The following is a 24,132-nucleotide window of genomic DNA, read 5'->3' as shown; positions in this document are numbered from 1 at the left end:
TCTCTCTCACATAAACCTCGAGGTCAGTCAGTCTAACCTGGAGTTTATCTGGGAAAAGAAGAAGAAAAAGCTGTTATTATGCAAACATATTAGCATTGCTTCGTTTTGCAGGTTAATGATGTCATTAGGGCTTTCTGAAACATGGCTTGACCGCACTCGGAGCTGTGTTAATGAGCCTAACGCTGATGTTTTTAATGAGGTTATGCCTCATCTGGAGAAGCAGACCGGAGCAGAGGTCGCAGGATCAAAAGATTGATTATTCGCATGGAAACAAGTACATAATGTTGTTGTCATATTCGCCTCTCCTCTATAATTATGCAGTTTATTAGAGACTTCCAGTACTTTTTGTGCTCAGCGTTTGCTCGCGGTTCAACGAGGACGACGAGTTTTCTTGTTCATGTCAGACAATTACAGTGTTTGCATCTTAAGCCATTCAATGCACTCTCTCTGCCCTCCATCGTCGCAGCAGCAGAATCGTCAGCCTCCTCAACCGTTTATATTTGTCTTCTATCACCAGCAAAAGTCTGTAGTGTTGTTCAAATATGTCAAAAATCAGATACTAATGGATTCTAAAACTATAGTATCGAAACTAGATACTCATTTAAACAAGTATCCAAACTTACTTTATTTATTTAGCACATTTTATGAACAGAAACAGTTTTCAAAGTGAGGCATAAACACAAAACTATAAGAATAAATACTCAAAATGTACAGTGAGTGCTCAGTTTGATTGGACGCACTAGTCCCAAAGCGATAAAACCAATGAAATTAAATAAAATCAAACCATAAAGATCCATGTTATGTATGATTTGTTCAATGGTTTTTCAATTTCAACACAAAAAAAGGATTTGATTTTCCTGTTTTGGACCCAAATAATAATCCAAAAACAAACCTCACATTTTCTGATACAAAATCAAATGTCACTTTTGTTTGTTTAATACTATGATTTGTCAGTTGGAGGTCGCGCTATGGCGTTGTATTCAGTTTGTTGCGCAATTGATTCACGTTTTATTAATGTGACAATACTAGAAGTCGAATATTAAGTTATATCTTCAGCGTTAAAATGGAGTCAAGTCTTTCCCTGCATCGCCACAAGAAACTCACATCCTTTTTGCTGCATTCGCTTTAGTTTGGCGATAGTTTGAGTTCAGTTAAGTCCTGACGCGCACATGATCTGGTCTGGTTCTAGTCTCCATCAGGTCCAGGCTCAGTTTTGTCTTAAATCCCCGTTTAATCCCAGTTTCCCATGTTTGGAAGCCCCAGTAACGTCTCCGCCACAGTGTGAGACGATGCACAAAGACGATGTGATTGGCTCTGTCCTCTCTGTGGTCCTCCTGCTGTGTGGGCGCATGCGGGGGGCGGACGTGTAGGCTGCTCCTAGCCACTTTGTTTGAACTGATCTGGATTCAGCTTTAACACTGTCTCGGCCTCAGTCTTTCACTCACTCTGCGCTCTTTTCTTTTCCCTTGTCTCTCGCTCCCTTTGCCCTCCAGTGAACGGGATGCCGGCCAGTCAGCTGTCCACCCCGCACTCCGGACAGTCCCCCAGCCCCTCCCCCATCAGCGCCAACAATCTCAACCAACGGCGGGTAAGAAAAGACGCACAAAAAGCATGTCACATTATCAAGTTTCTGCCAAGACGTACAGTGCAGTTTGAAGCAGGAAAAGCAGAAGATACCGAGTACGTCTTTGTAGTAGTTGTTGTTGTTACAGTTTCCTTCATTTGTGGTTTGGGATAGTTGCCATTCATTCATTTATTTATTTATTTGAACTGAATCTGTGCAGGGTTTTGAAATAATGAACGTGACATGATGCATTTTAAAGGAATTAACACGATTCACAATGTTTTAGATTCAGAGGGTTATTATATATAACTTAAATACATGTGTTTTGGAGCGTTAAACAGCCGGACGCTTCATGCATGGTAAAAAACGAAGAAGATAAAAGCCGTACTGCACTTTACATCTTGGTGGAAACTGAAGGCGAGACACTGCACATTGTTTAAATACAAACCTGGAAACTACAAAAATGACCAATCTGCACCTAAAGATGTTTATTATTTCATTTAATCAACTATCGATTTGTAACGTCAAAGGTTGTTTTCTCAAAGTGTATTTTTCTCCCATAGAAACATAAAGATCAGCCCTTAAAGTCCCTTTGGAAGACTGATGTTTTATTAGTTTGACAAGTTTTACTCAAATAATAAATACAACATGATTTGTGTCTAATATGTCAGCAAAATGAACAAAGATATCTAAACCTGGCAATACCAACCTGTCTGACGTATATGGCCCAAATATGTCAAATTGTATGTATATTACAACCTTATATGAGTTAAAAAAACGTGCCGTACATGTTTTCTTACGTCTATATAAGTAATATAAGTAACTACTGGACAAGTTTCAATAGTTGTTTCCTCATTCAGCTGCAGTGTCTCGCCTTAACTTGAATGAGCAGTTCGTGGTGGTAGCAGGAGTTAGTTCAAAAGTTTGGGGTGCATTTTAGTCTATAACACGTCTTTGTATGTTCCCAGGAAAAGGATAAAATCATGAATGAACTTAGACCGACGACATCTTAGAGCTAAACACCAGCCTGCTCTGCGTCTGCGACAACTGAAAAACTGCACGTCAGGGCCCAATATTGTTACAGTTTTTTATCCGGTCTTACAGTATAATAGGTTTTCAATGCACGTTTTTTTTTTTTAAATTTCTGTTCAGTTATTCTAATCATGCAGCTGCACCCATCAATTGATCATTACGCAGTGGCTTGTGTTGAAGCCACTGCGAACATTGTGCAATATTTTGTGACGATACAAAGCAGCGACGGTGCGAGTCATGACATTTCCAGGGCCGACTACAATGCGGCGGGCGTGACACGAGGGCTTCACTGGTAATGGTGGTCCCCCGTGAACCAGAGCTGTCAGCGTGATGCTAAATGATGCTGACAAAGTGTTTAAATTGTCAGGAGTGAGAGAAGCAATACTGAGGTTTGGTTTGGATTATGTACGAAACGAAAAGCGCTGGTTTCACAAAGAGGAGGAGATTTTTGTGATGAGGTCGGAGCAGCTACAGAATGTATGGGGTGTTTCTCTGGTCCGACTAGAGGTGGGAGATGTCTTGCAAAATGGGCAAAATCACAGTTGTTGTTTTGGAGAATAGGGTCAATTAGAATGTCAAGTGAATCGTTTTAAGCTGTAAAAATGACTGCGAAAAGAGACAAAATCATCAGGTGTAATCTTAGAAGTGATATTTCTGCATCTTTGTGGTTTATTTTATGGTTCAAACGCTCAACCAAGACAAATACAGACACATTTTTAGCAAAACCCTGATGCATTGTGAAAATATTGTCTAAATATCGTTATCAGGGTACTTCAAAATAATATTTAGATGTTCAGTTTTGTCATTATCTCCCAACCAATATCATGCAGCAATTCCATTTCAATATTTCAACAAATAAACCTGGATTTAATATTACGTTTCACAAACAAAACAAGTCAAACAGTCTCTTTAACCACTAAATCATCAGATTTCTTCTTGTAAAGTCTGGACTCAAATGCTTGAAAAACACTCGATAATTACGCTTTGCAAATAATTAGCTTTCGACTTGATTAAAATGTGATTATTTGTCCAATCCTGCCATGGCGTTATCACATTTTCAGGTTTCTCTTTGACTTAGTTTTCCACAAATACAAAAGCACCATCTGAGCCGCTGCATTTGAAGTCTCAGAAAAAGATGAAAGATTCTTTGTGAAACCAGCCTCTTTGTCAAAGACTTTCTCCCTCCAATCATTTTGTACTTGTCTTTCTACAAGTTTGTACTTCATTTCCAAGACATTTTGACACTTTAAAAACACAAAATCTTCCACCACGAATGATATTTGTTGGCACAGCAGAAATGTAAAGCTTTAATAATCTGCTGAACGGAGCATGCAACTCACGAGGTTCCAGACTTTGAGTTCGGGTGGAGGTCACGCCCTTCGACGTTCATAAGTAATCCACTTCTGGAGCGTTTAATATGAGCTTTAATCAAACTACACAGTCCGAGCAGCTTTTTAATTTCACCTTTTAAGACTGTGGCGGCTGGTTTCCCTCCCGACGCTGCAAACAAACACCTCAATCTCCGCTTTCATTTGCGAACGCAGCGCCGCACCTGTCACGTAGTCAAATGGGAGCGAGAATGAGCTTGTTGCGGTGCGTTTCTGCGCTCCTTTCACTTTTTAAAGGCTGACAGAGGCGCTACGGCTATGATGTATCGCCTAATTATGTAGCTGTTTATTGTAGCTTTTTTAGGTCCATGCCCAGGAATCAATGACTGTCTGGTTTGTATGAATAGCCGTACGTGCTACTAAAATCAGCCGAGCGTTGGAAATGCATTTATCGAGCGCGGCGTGGCTTTAGTTTGAAGGTTGTTGTGGCCCCGAGGCTTTTTGATTCTTAGCGTTGTATATATTGGCGCTGTGAAGGTCAGATGTGGGCTGTAACTACTGTTAGTGAGGAGCCGGAGTGGAAGTAGGTCGGCGAACGTGGCGAGAGGAGGAATATTTTCAGCCCTTCACAATGTAGTTATGGAAGCGTTGCTATTTCTGCTCGCCGAGATGATCCTCCTGCAAGTTTAAGCCAATTTTTGCACAAGCGTTTCGACCGGAGGACTGGTTAAAGCTGCAGGATCCGTGCTCGTTTATTCTCCTCGTTCCCTTGATGCCAGAGCTGCAACGGTTAATTGACTGATCATGAGCAGTCAACGGTGGAAAATAATGTTCATCATAACCGTTATCTGGATTAACAGACGAATACATGCATGAAAATACAACAGAAACAGTGGCGTAATTGAATCAAATTGTCAAAAAGCAATAATTCCGTGCCAACAGAAGTATCCATCTGTTGTGTCCATGGCAGGAGGTTTGAGGTCAAGATGGAAGGAGGTGTCCAGTCGCCATTTTTAAACCTTTATTTGATTAATACATTTAAAAAGTCTTTATGTACGATACAAAATAATTGTTAAACTTGTTGAAAGTCAAAAATAATCGTTATGTTGATATATATTGATAGAGATAGAAATGTACCTCAAAAACCTCCGTCTGGGTTCGACATTAGGCAAATGAAATGACGCTATAACAGACACATAAAACCATTAACACATGGCTCTGATTGTGATCGTTTTTGCATTTCAATTCAAAGATTTACTGCTTAAAATCGTCTGCTTTTAAAAACGCAGATACCTTCACACCCATTTGTTGACTCACCTTCTTTCAACTGGGTTTAGGATCTGACAGAGGTCCAGGTTTACACAGGATGCCCTTCCCAATGTAACTGACACAAAAGTCTACACCCACTTGTAGTATGATTCTGTCTGAAATAGAGTAAAGGAAATGCTTACTAATTGCTATATGTTCTCTAAAACCTAATGCTAAATTTCCACAAACCTCCAATAATAATATGTTAATAAAATCTTTAAGTTTTGTTGGTTATTGCATTGCGCTGCTGACAGAAATAGCTCAGTGAAGAAGCCCGTAATCTCTCCATGATCCATAATCCCCGTCTCTCTTCTTATGTCCTTCGCTTCTGTGTGGCACATTTCAATTTAACCCTCTCCCATTTCTCCTCCTTCTCCCTTTCCCCAAATGAAAGGAGAAATTAGCTCCTCAAAATCTGCCTTGTAGATGGATCCTTTGAGAAGTGAGCGGCGAGTTTTCTTAAATTATACCTGACACTCCGAGCAGCTAATGTGCAATATCCATCCATCCATCCATTTTCTACCGCTTGTTCCCTTTCGGGGTCGCGGGTGACTGGAGCCTATCCCAGTGACTTCGGGCCTTAGGCGGGGTACACCCTGGACAGTGGCCAACTTGTCGCAGGGCAATGTGCAATATAACATCTGAAATATACATCAAAGTAATGCATAAAAGTACTGTATGTAAAACTACAGCTATTGTACAACAAGAACTGAACCAGGATTAGATGTGCTAAACCAGTTATTCATCAGGACTAAACAGAAGTACACCTGGTCTAACGTAGGACTAAACCAGAGCTATACCGTAACAATACCAGAGCTAAATCAGGTTAAAATAGGATTTAACGCAGCATGAACTGAAACAAAATGACTCTAAATGTTCCATATAATCCAATCCCTTTATTTCTACAGCACATTTGACAAACAAAGGCTGTTTCCAACGTGCTGCACATTGTGAAATAAAACCACCCAGTCAACACAGTAAATGAACCATAAAATGGAACAAAAACAGAATAAAAACAGTAATAAATAGAAACTAGTAAAATAGAGTAAAATAATACATACATTCATTAGTTAGTAAGTAGGTACTAGTAAGTAATAAATAAGTAATACAAATATACTAATAGCCTATATAAAATCAAATTGAAACTAAAAAGACAACGGGATCATTCACGCAGTGTTAAAGCCACAGAATAAGTCGGTTTTAAGATAAGACTTAAAACACTCCACTGTGGGGGTCTTTGGGACGTGGGGGTCTTTGGGACATGGGGGAGCGGAGCCCAGAGAAGGCCTTGTCACCACGAGCTGGAGCGGGGGCCCTCGGGCCTCAGAGCGGGTTTTATGACAGAGCAATGCATTGTACATATAATAATGACACAATTGCATGTTACATTTTGGCAAAAATGTTGGCATCAATCCCAGATGTGTCCAGGATTTATTGAATCTAAAGCTCAAATCAAATTTTAAAAAGGCGTAAATGTCTTGTTTTGACATGAGTTTATGGCATTAAAAATCTTGAAATGCAGAATTTAAAAGGCCTTAAAAAGCGTTACACTCGACTAGCTGAAACCTGCATAAACCCTGTTACTCTAAAACCATTTGCTCTTTTGTACTCGTATCCGTGTCGGAACATTCAGTCGCTGCCAACACAGACCTACCACTACGAGCGTTGCATTAACTCCCACCTCGCTGCCCCCTGCGTTTAAACACTCACACACACTTTAGACTGCAGCCTTCTCCCCCGAGCTGAACGTGCAGACGGCCAGACCCTCCCGTCCTCCAGCTCGCTCGCTCATTTGTCACTGTCAGACCCCAAAACACACACACGGCTGCACCACATGATCATTTACGCACGGGCACGACAGCGGCCGGATGTCTCGCCCATTCATATATTCAGCGAATGCACAAACGACCCATTTTATGAATTGGCAGGAGCGGCGTGAAAAACTGTCTGCGATCGTGAGGCGCCTTCGCTTGTAAATGGATATAATCTTTGCTGTGTGTTGCGATGTGCTTCAGGCAGAACAGTGAGCTGGAATTTAGACTTTTAAATGGCTTAATAAGGCTGGAGTCATAATGAACAAATAGTTTATTAAGAATTAGTCCGGCTTAATAACTGAATTCACGGCCTATAACTCCTATTCAAAGCACAGTATGTAACTTTGCGTCGTCACCTTCCATGGAAAATGGAAAGTAAAAACCATTAATTGCACGGAAAATGAATATGTTTTGCCATATTGTGGAATATTATAGGTAAAGGAATCTCGTTACCATGGAAACACACAGATCGAGGCTGCTCTTGGCCGTAAACTACTGGATTTGGGTGAGATACAACCCCACTTTTATCAAGGACGCATGTTTTAACACGCCTTCAACGATCTAGTGCAATAAAACCATCCTAAACATGCTTTTCATTTGAGTCTCTTTTCTGGGGCTAAAAAGTGACATACTGTGCCTTTAATAGTAACAGCGTGAATCATTCTTATCTGTTTTGTTCATTTTCCATTAAAGCAGATTTACCTCTGCCCAATCGGCGTTATACACATGTAATAACAATGTGATTCTGTTACAACGGGCCAATCGTGAGGGTCCAACATCAGCCAATCAGAGCAGCCATACAGCACACTGTTGCCTAGTGACAGGACTTAAAATGTAGAAAATACTGTTATTAGACGTTATCATTCCACATTAAATGAAACGTTTCTTTACATTCAATCTTTGGCTCTTTGTGATCGTACAATAGCCACAAAAACAAGACATTTCAATCCGTCATATTAGTGTTTGTAGCTTTATGCAAACCACAGCGTGACGTCACTCGCACTTGACCTCTAGAGGCAGACGGTCCAAACCCGTGAGCCACTCGTTTCACGGTTACATCATGCAACCGGGCGTCCCACACAAGTCTGCACGCTTGCGCCTCCCGCCGCCGCCGCCACCGCCGCCGCCGCCCGACCACAGACGAGCCGCTGCTTTAAGCGGACGGATAAACAAAGAGAGTTTAGCGGGTGCTGCGCGTGTACTCTCCCGCTCCCTCCTCTCATCTCTGACTCATTCATGTCCGCGACCTCGAGTTTCATGCTCCGACCACGTCCGCGTCGACGCCCATTCACTGGCTTTGTGCGCGTACGACTTGGACGGCCGTGAAAATGTGTGTAAAGAAGTGCGTGCGAGCGAACGGGTCTGATTTGTTTCGATGGCGGCAGCGTTTTATGTATTTGTGTTCATTTTGTGTTCATGTTTTAGATGTTTATTTCTTGTTTTTTCCCCCGTTGGCAGCGGTGCATGAGAAAACGATACCGTCACAAAGGAAAAGTTGCATATTTAACTTTTTTCTGTTGTTGCTGCACATTTGTAAATACAAACGTTTCCATCTCAGACTCATTCGGCGTGAGGCTGCCAGCGTTCTGTCTTGATTGTGTTTGTTATGTTTGCATTTTCCATTCATGTATGTGTTCATTTGCATTTTTGTGTCATTAAATTCATCGTCATTTCATTTTGTTTGTCGACTCTTGCTTTTTGTGAACCTGACAGACCCTGCAAGATGAAACTAAAGCACTAAACTCTGACTATAACTAAATGAAGACTTAACCTGTCCAAAGCGGAGAGGACTGAACCAGTTTTAAACCCAAATAATACACTTTATTTTAACACCTTAGTGCGAAAAGGAAGAGCACAAAACAAGACTGTACTGCTTTCTGAAATAAAACAGGTCTGTGGGTGCGTTTGTAGTAGATTTAAATTGCATATTTTGGAGAAAATGGTCAAAATCAGCCCAAATATCAGCCCAAATCTATCGGCAGAGCTCATGGGCCATTGGTTTCTCTGGATTTTTGATAATCGTCCGTGAAAAAACGCATATCAATCAATCTCTAGCTAAAACGTTAAATACCGTGCAATACCAGCACTTTATAACTTTACAGCTGACCAAAGAGCACATGAATATGAATAAAACACATGAACAATAAGACACCCGTCAGTATTAAAAGCAACAAGACAAAAAGTTAAAAAGGTGCATTTATTGGAGGTTACGACTCTGGGCTTTAACTTCTGAATAGCACAAATGAATAATCACCTTTTAAATCAATTAAACCGAGTCCTCTAAAACCTTGCTCTTGTCGTGCCAAAATGAGACTAACGAGGACGAAACGAACAAATCGTCTCTCATTTGTTGTGGCTTATTACGAGCGCGTTCGTGTTCAGCCCGCCAGATCCCCAAAGCTTCACTGAACAGCTCCAAATTCACTTCATCATCTTTCCGTCATTAGAAAAATGCTCACATCCATTGAAATGAGCCGCTTCTGTCTCTGTCCGTAAAGTTCAGCGCCCGTTCCCCGTGGTCCGTGTTTTATGAGAAGCTGAGCGGCGACTTGGGATAAAACCGCGTGAAGAGTTATTAGGTTTGTATCGCGGGGAAGTAAACAGCAATAAATCTGGGGTTATTCGGAGACGGCGGTGGATGTGATAAGGAAGAGCACAGCCGGAGAGGAGCCAGAGGTCTGAAGGTGACTTAAGGACAGCGTTACCGAGGCGATGGCCCGCGCTAGAGCCAGAGCATCAGTTTAATATTGTTGTAAATGGGCAGATGTGTTATGTTCATCAAATCAGAATGTGTTAATTAAGCAGCAAATGGCAAAACTAACCATGAGAGGATTACAGCTCAGTGATAATAAGGAACGTGTGGTTCAATAGCTTGTTAACACGTATTGTTTTGTCAGTATATAATATATAACTGGTATTATTGTTGGTAGATGCTAATGTAGGTTAAACGTGTATAAATGAATACATTACAGAGGTAAGTGGAGGTTAAAAACAAGTGGAACATGTTGTGATTTTAACGGAGAAACTGGGATTAACCTCAGAATGTCACAAAATATGAAATGTCAAGGTGGTTTTGGCAAATAAAAAACACTCGGATACGTGTGAGTTGTATCAGAGCCTGGTTTCAAAAGCATTTAATATTGTATTTTACATGAATTAGACATATATCAATGCAAAAGTGCTGACCTCACAATAGTTTTACATTTTAGAGTATTTCTTGGCTAAATATTACATACTTAATAACAAATGATACTTTTGTGAAGCTCAAATACGATGTTAAGGCTGGAAAATACCATTAAACTACTTTAAACAATCCACCCTCCATCTTTTGTAATTGAAAAGTAAACTAACTGACATTTTGACTTGCGAAATTCCATAACATTGTAATTTGTTATGGTTATTAAGACACAAAAACATGACTATTTAGATCGAATGTCAGTTAATCATTGACAATGTGTTAAATTTCACTCCACTTTACCTCCAATCTGAAACTTTGATCACTTCCACCGCATTTTAAAGCGTCTAGAAGATGAATTATGTACGGATTCTTCATTGTTCCAAATGCTCACGAGCTCCACTACACAAAATTCATAATCCAGCGAACAAAATCCGTCCGCACTCGCCACAGATCGATCAGACGTCATCCAATAGAAACTCCCCTTTCCTCCTCGCCTCACACACTGACAGAACAACAGTCAGTTTTTGGATAATTATTCTCCTTTTGTGTGTTCGTCGTCAGCTTCATTTAAAGTCCCTTCCTGTTTAATTCAAATTTATGTGCCGCGGCCGCCCTTGTGAGCCTGAAGATCTCTGGCAAGCTGCTGCGCTGGTGATGTGAAAAAGAAAAATCCCTGTGTTTTAGTGGCGTGACTCATCGCGGCGCAAATATAAAAAGTGGAGAGGTAACGCTTGGAATAGTGAGTGTCTTGTGCCACATAGAAATGGATTGTGTGGTCTGGCTCTCACAGTTTATGGTAAATCCTGCCAAACGAATGCAGCCCAGACTCGCTATCGAGGCGCTATATTATTTCTGTCTGTCGCTCCATCTGTCGCCACACGTTTCCTCCAAGGTTCATCCGAGGATTTTGAAGTGTTAAACGAAACTAGGGTGAAAATATCGGTAACGCTTTAACATGAAGTCAATGTTTATGCACTGGTTAGGCGTTTATTCGCGTTTGTAGATGGCTTATAACACCTTGGACATGTTAATAAACCATGTGCAAACTGTTTCATACGACACTTATTAAACTATTTCCAATATCCGAGCGATAAATGCAAGTGAATGCCTCATAAGCGCGTAAAAACAAATAGCAATAGTTCTTATTAACGCCTTATAAATAGTTTACTAAGGAATATAATTTAAACAGAATGTCAATATTGGAGCCAAACTAGGTCCAATTTAGAACAAAAAAGCATCCAATCAAATCCCAAATGTAACTCTGACTGAAATAGACCCAAACCAGGACTAAACCGGGTCTACAACAGGGTCAGTTCCTTTTGAGTTTTTCTTTTATATACTAATTCATATCCATCAGAACTAATCCAGAACGTATTTGGTCCTGTTCTAGTCCTGGTCTAGCCCTGGCCTTTCCTTTCAGATCAACAAAAACTCTAAACCAGGATTACAACAGATCCGATTACTTTAAAAAACCTCATGAAACCTTCCGGCTTTTCTGCCCTTGTCTTTTTCTCCATTTCAGCCTGTCTGCCCCTCCATCTGTCTGGAGATTTTCACACAAGCGTTTATCGAAAGGTTCAACTAAGCTTCTTCCCGGCAGACAGACAGGAAGTGGCCTTATATGGGCTCCTGTCTCCTGCCTTCGCTCTGCTCCAGTTTCCATAGCAACTGCATTTTGTTTCCAGGAAGGAGCGCGGCGATAGGAGGGCAAGGGACGTGCTCGTTTTCAGACGAGGGCCGGAATGGTCTAGTGGAGAGGCACATGGGAGCGTTTAAAGTGTTTAGAGCTGAACGTCGACAAAACCTGCTTTTGTTCCAGAAAGATCCATCTGTCAATCAATCGACCTTTGTTTATACAGCCCTTTACAAACTGCAATATTATGCAAGTGCTTTCCAATAAAAATCAAGACAAGACAAAAGCATAAAACCCTTTCCCAAAACAATTGACATGCAAATGATAAAACAAATGGTACAAAATAAAGGGGCACTCACGACTGGGGATTTTATTTTATTTTATTATAACATCAGTTTTGTTTTGTTTTTGTTTTTATTTGTTTTATTAATTTTATTTATTTTTATTTTTATTCATTTTTTTAATTTTTATTTTTATTTATTTCATTTTGAGCTGCTCTTTTTGTAGCATTTTTAACTATAAATACGATATGTACATTTACATTCAAAATATTATCTAAATATGGATATCTTGAGTGTTAATAACATAATATGGAGGGAAAGTCTGAGTGGTTTTATCTTTACTCCACAAATGGAATGTCACAATATAGAATTTTAGCATTCTGATTATTATTAAAAAACATCACAATTTAAGGATTATTGGCGATTGCTGAGTCCAAACAGCTGTAAAAAAAAATTAAATAGAAAATAGAGTAAAGTGTTGCTGCTGATGAAAAGCAGCTGCATCTTTGTAAAACAGCAGAACTTGAGCGTTACATAAAGGCAGAGGTGGGGTCTATTACCTGGAGCGTTAGATAAAGGCAGAGGTGGGGTCTATTACCTGGAGCGTTACATAAAGGCAGAAGTGGGGTCTATTACCTGGAGCGTTACATAAAGGCAGAAGTGGGGTCTATTACCTGGAGCGTTAGATAAAGGCAGAGGTGGGGTCTATTACCTGGAGCGTTAGATAAAGGCAGAGGTGGGGTCTATTACCTGGAGCGTTACTTAAAGGCAGAAGTGGGGTCTATTACCTGGAGCATTACATAAAGGCAGAGGTGGGGTCTATTACCTGGAGCGTTACATAAAGGCAGAAGTGGGGTCTATTACCTGGAGCGTTACATAAAGGCAGAGGTGGGGTCTATTACCTGGAGCGTTACATAAAGGCAGAGGTGGGGTCTATTACCTGGAGCGTTACATAAAGGCAGAGGTGGGGTCTATTACCTGGAGCGTTACTTAAAGGCAGAGGTGGGGTCTATTACCTGGAGCGTTACATAAAGGCAGAGGTGGGGTCTATTACCTGGAGCGTTACATAAAGGCAGAAGTGGGGTCTATTACCTGGAGCGTTACATAAAGGCAGAAGTGGGGTCTATTACCTGGAGCGTTACATAAAGGCAGAGGTGGGGTCTATTACCTGGAGCGTTACATAAAGGCAGAGGTGGGGTCTATTACCTGGAGCGTTACATAAAGGCAGAAGTGGGGTCTATTACCTGGAGCGTTACATAAAGGCAGAAGTGGGGTCTATTACCTGGAGCGTTACATAAAGGCAGAGGTGGGGTCTATTACCTGGAGCGTTACATAAAGGCAGAGGTGGGGTCTATTACCTGGAGCGTTACATAAAGGCAGAGGTGGGGTCTATTACCTGGAGCGTTACTTAAAGGCAGAGGTGGGGTCTATTACCTGGAGCGTTACTTAAAGGCAGAAGTGGGGTCTATTACCTGGAGCGTTACATAAAGGCAGAGGTGGGGTCTATTACCTGGAGCGTTACTTAAAGGCAGAAGTGGGGTCTATTACCTGGAGCGTTACATAAAGGCAGAAGTGGGGTCTATTACCTGGAGCGTTACATAAAGGCAGAGGTGGGGTCTATTACCTGGAGCGTTACATAAAGGCAGAGGTGGGGTCTATTACCTGGAGCGTTACATAAAGGCAGAGGTGGGGTCTATTACCTGGAGCGTTACTTAAAGGCAGAGATGGGGTTTATTACCTGGAGCGTCACATAAAGGCAGAGGTGGGGTCTATCCTCCTCCTCCTCTTCCTCCTCTTCTTCCTCCTCCTCTTCCTCCTCTTCCTCATCTTCCTCCTCCTCTTCCTCATCTTCCTATTCCTCATCTTCCTCCTCCTCTTCCTCCTCCTCCTCCTCCTCCTCCTCATCTTCCTCCTCCTCCTCCTCCTCTTCTTCATCATCTTCCTCCTCTTCCTCTTCCTCCTCCTCCTCTTCCTCATCCTGTTCCTCCTCTTCCTCCTCATCCTCTTCCTCATCTTCCTCCTCTCCCTCCTCCTCTTCCTCCACCTCCTCCTCCTCTTCCTCCTCCTCTTCCTCATCTTCCTCCTCCTCTTCCTCATCTTCCTATTCCTCCTCCTCTGCCTCTTCCTCCTTTTCCTCCTCTTCCTCCTCCTCTTCCTCCTCCTCCTCCTCCTCTTCCTCTTCCTCCTCTTCCTCTCCTCCTCCTCCTCACACTTTTCCTCTTCCTCCTCCTCCTCTTCCTCCTCTTCCTCCTCTTCCTCTTCTACCTCCTCTTCCTCATCCTCTTCCTCCTCCTCCTCTTCCTCCTCTTGCTCCTCCTCCTCTTCCTCCTCCTCCTCTTCCTCCTCTTCCTCCAGACAGACAGAGGAGGTGAACTCAGGGTCAGATGAGGCCGCGCTGGACAAATTTGAATCAAGATTAAAGATTTTCCTCTGGATTACGACCTCGATCTCGATCAGTCTCAGAAACAGACTTTTGCCATGTGGGTTTTTCCTGCGACTTGAGAACATTATTTGAAACGTAGTTTTATTCAGTCGGTTTTATATTGAGTTCTGCTGTTGATGGAGGCAAAAGCATTTACAGATATAACAAAGATGAAAACAACTAAAATAAAAAGAGTGGTTCATTTCTATACAAGTTAGTGCAGTAAAAAACACATTATTTCAATTGCTGATTTTGATCATTTTGGAAGTTAAAGGTGCACTATGTCATTTCCCCACCGCCTGCTTGTCTCTGTGGAGATAATAATACTTTAATAGTGCAAAATAGTGCAATTAAATGACTTTCTGATGGGAATCGAAACGTCATTGTCCACATGACGGCCTTTCAAACGTTTATTTATATGATTTTATCTAACAAGGAAAGTCTTATTGAGATCACAGATATATTTTCAAGTCCAAGAAAAGAAAAGAGCACAGTTCAGTCTTAACATCAACACATTGAGACAAACACGAGAACTTTCCAAACCTTTCAGTATCGACGTGAGCTGCGTTCACACTCTCCTGGGTTCCTGGGTTCCTGGGTTCCTGGGTTTCCTGATCCTGGTTTGGGCCCAGTTTGGTCCTGTTCTAGTCTTGTTTTAGTCCCGGTCTAGTCCAGGTTCAGTTCCAGGGTTATTCTAGCGCTCCAGTCGTCCTCGGAGGTCAGAACTCAGATACAATGAGATAACCTTTATTTGTACCACAATGGGGAAATGCCAATGTTGCAACACAGATTATATACAGAAACAGATTAGGAACAGAAATATAATAATAAAAAACAGATAACTTCTTAAAAAAAACTCTTAATAAAAATATATATACATCAAAAAAACTCTTTGAAAAAAACTGATTAAAAATATCTTATAAAAAACCTCTTATACTCAAAAAAAACAATGAGCCATATATTACACTTTAAATACAGGAAAGTACTCAATACAGCCAAAATGTGGATCCAATTGAGTTAATTTATCAACCCAAGCAGTGTTATTACACGTGTAAGTTATAAATCAAGGTTTGAAAGTGATTAGCTCTGTGTAGACGTTAGCGACATTAGCACAACAATGTATTTCCAACTGCAGAGGCTCAACGGCAGCACAGGTTCAGATAGTGAGTGGACGGTAGAAAGAAAAAGGGGAAATGTCACAGTACTATCAATATTTTAGCTGTTAATGTAAAACTTTAACCAAACGCAGGGTGCAGCCATCTTGGATTGTTTAACTCAGGGTTCTGAAACGTGAGGCTGTTCCAGTGTGAATTTACAAGTGTGAGCTCTGAAAATCCGACCTCCGAGGAGAACACAGCCTTAAACTGACCAAGTGCAATCAATCGTGTCAGTTTCAGGACCTTTTGACGCTGCAAAGTCTTTAAATGCAGCTTGAAATCGCAGAAAAATACTGTCCATCTGTTCTTTGTTGAACGAATGCACAGATATGTGAAGAGAAAACAATGACAGCTCCATTGTCTGAATTGTGCTTTAAAACGATGTGCAGTTGTTTTGACACGTGACATTTTGACAGACATTTTCCCGGCTTTAGATGTTTATTGATTTGCACACTGCACTCTCCTCCATCCGCTGCCGCTGCCATGACGACCAGGTCACAGGGAGCATGAAGTGATAAGGTTTGGTCTCCTGATGCTTGTGCTGCGTCTAGTTAGTATGACGACCTTGTGTTACTGACCCAATAGCACCAAATCTGTGTTTTATTTTATTCAGAGCAACAGTAAAAAAAAACCTAGTAAAGAATGGACTTAGTTTTATGAATGGAGAGCAAAGATTTTGAACGCTCTTGAATCTGGAGAAAGCGTTGTAACCAGGTTGTAGTCGACTCATTGGTTTTCTGTTTGACATAAATGAAGATTTCAAAGACAAAAACATCGCTATTTTTGAAAAACAAGTCATTTCCAGAGGGATAATATCTAAATTATATAAATGTATTAATAATTTGAACAACTACTCTACTAATTAAATTAAAAATAAATGGTAAGGAGAGGGTAACTTCAATTTGACTGACAAAGAATGGGAAAATGTATGTACATCTCAATTGAAAACCACAAAATCCCATGTTTGGAGGGAATTCTGTTGGACACGTTTTTTCATAACACCATGTCAAAGTGTATTTGAAGCTTAAAACTCCTGCCATGGACACAATCAATGGATACGTTTGAAGCACACACTTGGCAGCAGGAGAGAAGGCCACAAAAATGGACTGAACCCAAATTATAACTGACCTTCGAAAATGCGAAAAATTACGTTTTATAGAGACTCTGGACTCATTGGACTCATTTGTTGATGTGCCGTCATTTTTGTTTAATTTACTGGATGTCTTCATTTTGTTTCCTTGCCCTCTGTCTCGTGTTCCTTGTTTTAGGTTTTATGTGTTACATTTTGAAAAAAAATAAATGAAAAAATGTGGTCTTCCCTTGAGATATATTTATATGTTCCCATTCTTCATCAGTTACAACACAATTTCCTTCTTTTTTTTAAATCGTTAAGATCAGTGATACATTTATATAGTTTTGATTAAATATGTTTGTTCAGTATGAATTAAGTGTTTGTTCATGCATTATTATTAAGGCTAATCAAATTGTAGTTATTATTAAGTGTTTCAGTAATTATTTCTGCACAAATAAGTCAAATTTAGTGGATTTTATCAGGAAGGAATTTCTCTTATTTGCATTAGATAAAACGGAAAGGGGTTGAAAACGCTGCAATGCAATGAATAAATCTAAATCCTCTCTTAATCGTTTGCAGTTGAACTCGTCATTTGGTTCCAATAATAAGGACTTGGAAGAGGCAAAGCTGAAGATGATGTCGTCCTTTGGATGGGACAAGGATGGATGGGATTAGGAACGAGGACGACATGGAAATAGCTGGTGTGAGATGGTTTGGAGGTTAAGTCAGGGAGGACGAGGATTGAGAAGGTCGAACACGTGCAGAGGAGAAACAGGGAACATATTAGTCGATGGACGCCGATGTCGCTGCCAGGAATTAAGAAGAAGAGATTATGTGAAAGTTTACACGAGGAGATAATTGAGAGGAAAGGCACGTGCAAAAGATTTAGGTTTCTGGTTTGACTAATCTTGTGTTTGTCTCTTCTCAGGGCTCCCGGGGGTCTTCGTCTTCTCTGTCTTCTTCAAAAGTGTCCAGTCCAGAGGAAGAAAGGAACGGTTCGTCTCCTGAAGGTGAGAAATATCGACTGTGTCACATTCAAACACTCGATCATCTCCATGACCTTCTGCTCGTCCAACCTGCAAGTCCAAACTGAATTATCTATTATAGACTTGAAAGAAAAAACATGAACGAAAAAGAAAGTGAAGGAATGACACTGCTGATTTTAATTTCTCAATCGTTTTAATATCTTTTCCCTTTTCTTTTGCAATGTGCCTTTGTTTTGTTTTTTCATTTCATTTACCGTATTTTCCGGAGTATAAGTCGCACCAGCCAAAAAATGCATAATAGAGAAGAATAAAACATATATAAGTCGCACTGGAGTATGAAATGTGGTTGCAAGTGTGAAAATAACAAATAATATCACATATAAGTCGCTCCGGAGTATGAGTATATAAGTATAAATATAAGTATAAGTCGCATCCCGGCCAAAACTATGAAAAAAGGTGCAACTTATAGTCCGGAAAATATAGGTATATTTATTCATCCAAAAACATTAAAGTCAAACAATATAAAAAACAAATAAACATAATTAGTCCAAGCTTATAAATGTCACGCAAAGACATTACCAAAATTCCACTATATTATAATTATTCTGTCATATTATTTATGTTTTTATTCTCTTAAAAATAGGTTTCTTTGCACGGCTGGTAAAAAAGTGCACATAATAATGTCTAAAATCTCGAAAAAGGAGTTTAAACCCGTGTATGTCTAAAAGCTTGTTGTTGTTGCAGTGGAGCTTCCCGTAGACGAGGTTCCTGCCGTGCCGTCCTACATCTCCGATCGCTACAGAGTGGGACGCACGCTCGGCGACGGGAACTTTGCCGTGGTCCGGGAATGCGTGGAGCTGTCGACGGGCCGGGAATACGCGCTCAAAATCATCAACAAGAGCAAGTGCAGAGGGAAGGTGAGGCCGACACGCAGACACGCACAGGTTCGGGTATTTGTGTGTGTTCTGTGCTGATTTGCGGTTGTGTTTTGGCAGGAACACATGATCCAGAACGAGGTGGCCATCCTGCGCAGAGTCAAACACCCAAACGTAGTTCTTCTGATCGAGGAAGTGGACACTTACAGCGAACTCTACCTGGTCATGGAGCTGGTCAAGGTCAGGAACCAGGAAGTACACATCACAAGACTATTCTGGCCATACAATATAATAAAAACACACGTTTAAAGTAAGAGATTCAGTCAAATGACATGTACAAGAAATTGCAATGAAGAACTTTGTGTCTCTATTTCATCAAAATGAATATATCAAAATGGTTTTACTTTGCCACGTTACCAAAGAGGTACCAACTTCATGTTAACTAAATGCTTCTAGAATATTTATTCATTTATATTTGGATGCCTCTGAGTTAGGGATGGAATTTTTTAGCCAATACCTGATAGTCGATTTGCTACTAGGACCGATAACAGATATTTAGAGTTTAAAATCAATACAAATTTGTATTTATTTCAGATTTAGAACATTTTTTTGCATTATTGTATAACCCTATTTTATTTTTTGCCTTTATGCACTTCAATGTCCAAGGCCCATTTTTCTATATCAGCCCATAATATTATACATATCCCGTCTACTCTGAGTCTGAGTAAACATTTGCTTGGTTAACTGTAGTTCTTTCTATACCTACAGAATATACAGTACAGTAGCAGACAATGAGGCATTTCTGTCCTCTGTATTATCCCTGGGAGCTCTGGCGTAGCCTCTGTGGCTCGTTGCGCTCGTGATTGTTATCTCTAATTTGGGACGCAGCGCTGACAGAGACAGAGCCGCCACACTCAGCCACTGAAGCGAGTGATGAATTCAAAACAGTCGCGAGGCGTTGGACGGGTAGAATTGGTTTGTGGCCTCGAGCGATCGTGTGTGCACATTTTTCATTCTGGAGTCAAGAAACGCTGTGTGCATTATTCAGGAGGAGAGTGTCATCCATCTGTCGGTGCTGCTACAAAGTGCTAGAGAATATAGAGGAGTACGAGACCCGGGAACATATAGAGTGAGTGTGGGCAGTGGGACAATGGTGAGACGACACAGGGACAGATGGAGAAGGTGATGCGGGTGAGACAGAGGATGTGACTGGATTACATAAAGATCTATTCACACGGTTTATAAACAGGATTACATCATATCATATTGGTAGCTGCTCGATGTAAAGGATCACTCAAACATGCAGGAACCAATCAAAACACAAGCCAATGATCAGGAGAAACATTCAAACATGATCAAACGCTCAGACGTTATATCTCCTTTATAGCTCCTTTTTTTTAAATATAAAGTTATTTTAGAAACTATTATTATTATGATTGTGTTGAATAGGCTTAGATTGTTGGCCCGTAATATGAAAACAATATGGACGTCGTAAGAAGAGACTTTTATTGAACAGAATCATTCAAAGGGATTTGTTTTGTATCATTGTGATGTGGAAAATTGCCATTGACCCTTTTTGGAAGTTTATTTTTGGGAAAAACCCTAATCTGTAATTCAATCATCCTCCGTTTATCCAAATTATGTATAAATTGGATCCACATTTAGCTGCAGCAAACTATCGCTGGTCAATTATACAGAATCTTTTTTACATTAAGAAAACTAAAAAGACTGGTTATGGGTTTCACTTTGGAATATGCATAGATACAAAGCATTTATAAATGTGTATTAATCATTGTCAAACAAACAATACTAGGGTTAAGATTAGGGTTAGAACAGGTTGATGTTAATGCTTTGTATCTATGCCATACTCTAAAGTCATTCTGATGTAAATGTCATTGAATGTGACACTTACATGAGATAAAGAGCAGTCAAAGTATCAATTCATGTAACTTCAAATTTCAGTGCTTATTTATACATGAAGAGAGGGTATTCTGTTGTTTGCAGAGGACATTCACCAATCACCTAAATAATTGTGGCCTCAGTAATTGGTTTAATCAGACAATTCCTGTGTTTGCTTTGATTGCGATTAACTGTGCAGCCTGTCAATCATTCATTAACCTCATTGTATATTTCATTATTAAAGAACAGTTGCCCATATATGCACATTCTAAACACGCTCTGCCTCTTGACTGATTAGTAAAACTACAGTAAAAGCATGAGCGCGAGTCCCTGCTGGTGTCGTCTGGAGGTGCCAGAGGTTTGATGAGACTGTGGGATGTGACAGCGTTCATATTTATATAAGAGTCGCTTGCGCTGCAGGTCAGGAGCTGCCAGTGTCAACGGAAGTGCGACCCTCGGCCCTATTTTTACCTCTCGCTGCAGTCGGTCCAGTCACACACAGCGACACAAGAAATAACAAGAGGAAGGTGATCGGAGGTGGAATTTAAAACAGAACATGTAAAGTCAAGGGACACTGCGTTGATTCATGAGAAATGTATTCTTAATTTGGATTTATTCTCTTTGTTAAATATGATAAGTAAGAAAATCCAGCTCCACAAGTTCCAAGTGTTGCTACAGTTTCAAATGATTATCTAGTTTAAAAGACACATATTAGGGATTTTCATGTACATAAGTAGATATAAGTATAACATTTTGGCCATTGTAAACAGTAATACGTATGCAAAATGGCTCAGTGCTAGAGGTGGGACGTTGACTTCCTGTTCAAAACTGCAGAACTGATAAGCTCCGCCCCTCCAGAGTGACATTTCGTGACAAGCAGCAGATTGTCTTCATGTGTTTATATGTTTGGAACATGGCTACACAACTTGTTTGAAACTCATTTGCATAACTCAGAGTCTTCATTTTGTTCAAATAATGGTAACTAAGTAGAGAGCAGTGGGCAGGGATAGGGGGTAGGGGGTGGTTTAGACTTAAAGTGAGCATTCAAGCCTCATGGATTATTCAAACATGCATGAATCGAGCTGAAAACAACTTTGAGTAAATGATGATGAGGGAACATAACTTCACATAGGGTTTAGTATCAATAAGTGTTTTTTTTGTCAGATTACGTGGAATAAAACATCAAAATAGCTGTTTGTGTTGTTACTGCTCAAAAGGCAAATCTTCCCTCTTTGACCAACAGTTTCGGAAAAGCCAAACTGGTGAATGTCTCACTTGTTTCAGGCGGTGCGCGAGCGGCGACACTGACGAGCCTCTTGTTCTGTCACTCTTCTGTCCACAGGGAGGCGATCTGTTCGACGCCATCACCTCGGCCAACAGATACACGGAGCGAGACGCCAGCGGCATGCTCTACAATCTGGCCAACGCCATCAAGTACCTGCACAGCCTGAACATAGTGCACCGAGACATCAAACCAGAGAACCTGCTGGTGAGTCCCACTGTCTGGAAAAAGTTACACGAGTCTAAAAAAGAGAGTCGTTTGCAACCGACGACCAACTCATTTATTTTTCACCTGTTTCTTCTTCACTTATGGGTTGGACTTCTTCAAAAAAAAGGGTGTGTGATGCAGACGGATAGAAAGTATTGAACTATACATGCAGTCGTACATCATGGCAATCACCAGTACATCCGGGAACTTGTACCGTAGAAACCGAGTCCGCCATTTTGAAAGGGGCACGCTAGTACTTGACAACCGCACGTCTACTACATACGATATCCAGGCTAAATGAGGCCAAAATACCAAAAACCTGCGTTGTTTTTGGATGCAATACGTTGTCAGGCCAAGGAATGATAGCTTTGTCGTGTACCTTAGTTTGTCGTTATCGTCTAAAGAATCAAAGTATTTGTAGCTCATTATGACGTAGAAAAGGATGCAGTCGTGGTAGTACAATAAGTCAGTGGTTGCTAGTACATCGCGTGCTCTTTTCAAAATGGCCGCTATGGGGAAGTATGTATGACGTTACGGCGAGCGCACGTATAACTCCGGTACTAATCCTATTGTATCGAGGCGGTATTAAAATCCGCAATATTTACATGAACTCAGTTGGTGCCAATGACTCGATATTATTCACATTTCTGAACAACTGTTTAAATGTTAGGTTTTTGTTTCACTCAAATTATCTGTATTTGGTGAGATGAAAACTGAAAGAAGTTTCTCCGTTGTTGCTGCGACTGTGCAGAGTTTAGCTAGTATGTTTGCTAACGGCAGAGGGAGATAAAGGACACTTCAACCCGCCTCATTATATTAATCTTCCTCAACACACAGACACAAACTTCTTTAAGGAGACAAAATCTTATTATCTTAATTTATCTTAATTTATCTTAGATTATCTTAAAAGTAACGTTTGTCTTTGTGAGCACAAAGTCTGTATCCATGATAAATGTGAGTGTAGCTACATTGTTCCTGTTGTTTATCTGGTTTTCTACAACTGTTTACTTGATTTTCTTCCTTTTCGATGTCTCAAACAAACTAAATATTGAGCAGAGTTACATTCTTTTGTATTTGTTATTTGACTGTAGCGGCACTTTCACATTTTAGTTGTGTTTTGAGCTCCTACAGGAGAAAATGTCGCCTGCATAAACTCTATATATCCTAGTTGTAAAGACAATTATCTCACTGTGATGGATATAATGATTTTATTATAAAACTGACTAATGCCTCGTCCCTGTCTCTGCACATCTGGTTCTCATTTTGTCACTGCACAAGTTCCTCCAGTTCCTGGTGACTCACATCTGTCACCGTCACACCTCCTCTGCTCGGAGCTCCGAGCTTCCTCCTCCTCATATTTGACCTTTCACCCTTGTCCCCTCACCTTCACTGACTCACTCTCACAGTCTGTCACCTTTCGGGGCCTCCATGTTCCTTCAGAGACCGTCATTCTGCCCCACAGTCTCAAAAAAGAGTTCCATCTATTACTTTTTAATTAAAATGTTCACGCTGATGTCCAGTTATCTAGAAAGTCTACACGCAGGACTATTTCATGTCAAGCTCAGAGTAATCCCTTCTCATTTCCTGCAAAGATAAGGCCGCACATATTTCAATTAAAATCAAATGAATATTTTGTGACATTCATCTCAATGGAATTCAAATTATGATTCGATCTTATACAAAGCTCATTCTTTCTTCTTTTTTTTCATCTTCCATTTAAATGCTGTCTCAACAAACAACAAAATGTCTTAATACTTATTATATCACTTATTATGTGCACCTTTACTGACCCCTTCTGGCTGGAGATAGTATAGATTATCTTAAAAAACACCATTACATTCTGGCTTTTTAACATTTTTTCACTCAGTTTGATAAATATCAGAGCATATCTAATGTAATTATTTATTTAACCTTGCAATGGAGAAATTAAAATAGTTTAAAAAATCAAAATTGGCCTTTTAGATTTTCTGACAATTCCTCTCTGGATGCTACATGTCCTTCCCAAATCTCGTTCCCATTTCACACTGCACTGTCCTGTCCAATAAAGCTTATGTGCCAAAAAAAACAATTGAAAAAAACACCTATAATTGAATG

The 24,132-nt window shown here is 40.4% G+C and overlaps 1 protein-coding gene across 3 annotated transcripts in view; it reads left to right on the top strand.

Annotated features, from left to right (window-relative positions):
• dclk1a (doublecortin-like kinase 1a) overlaps nt 1-24,132 on the top strand; it is an 84,385-nt gene that overhangs the window by 53,543 nt on the left and 6,710 nt on the right. For 2 of the 3 annotated variants that reach the window (XM_072445869.1, XM_072445867.1), the window contains exons 6-10: nt 1,494-1,588; nt 17,718-17,799; nt 18,520-18,692; nt 18,771-18,890; nt 21,892-22,038. In XM_072445869.1, coding sequence (XP_072301970.1) covers nt 1,494-1,588; nt 17,718-17,799; nt 18,520-18,692; nt 18,771-18,890; nt 21,892-22,038 — 617 coding nt within the window. Of the gene's footprint in view, nt 1-1,493; nt 1,589-2,532; nt 2,697-17,717; nt 17,800-18,519; nt 18,693-18,770; nt 18,891-21,891; nt 22,039-24,132 lie in introns of those variants that run through there. The other variant, XM_072445868.1, reaches the window with a different exon arrangement.

Source organism: Eucyclogobius newberryi, unplaced genomic scaffold (genome assembly GCF_026437365.1).
Source record: "Eucyclogobius newberryi isolate DKJ021-1_F unplaced genomic scaffold, fEucNew1.0.hap1 SCAF_15, whole genome shotgun sequence".
Taxonomy (NCBI): domain Eukaryota; kingdom Metazoa; phylum Chordata; class Actinopteri; order Gobiiformes; family Gobiidae; genus Eucyclogobius; species Eucyclogobius newberryi.
The sequence above is the reverse complement of the archived record's forward strand: the minus strand, read 5'-3'. Positions and strand labels throughout refer to the sequence as shown.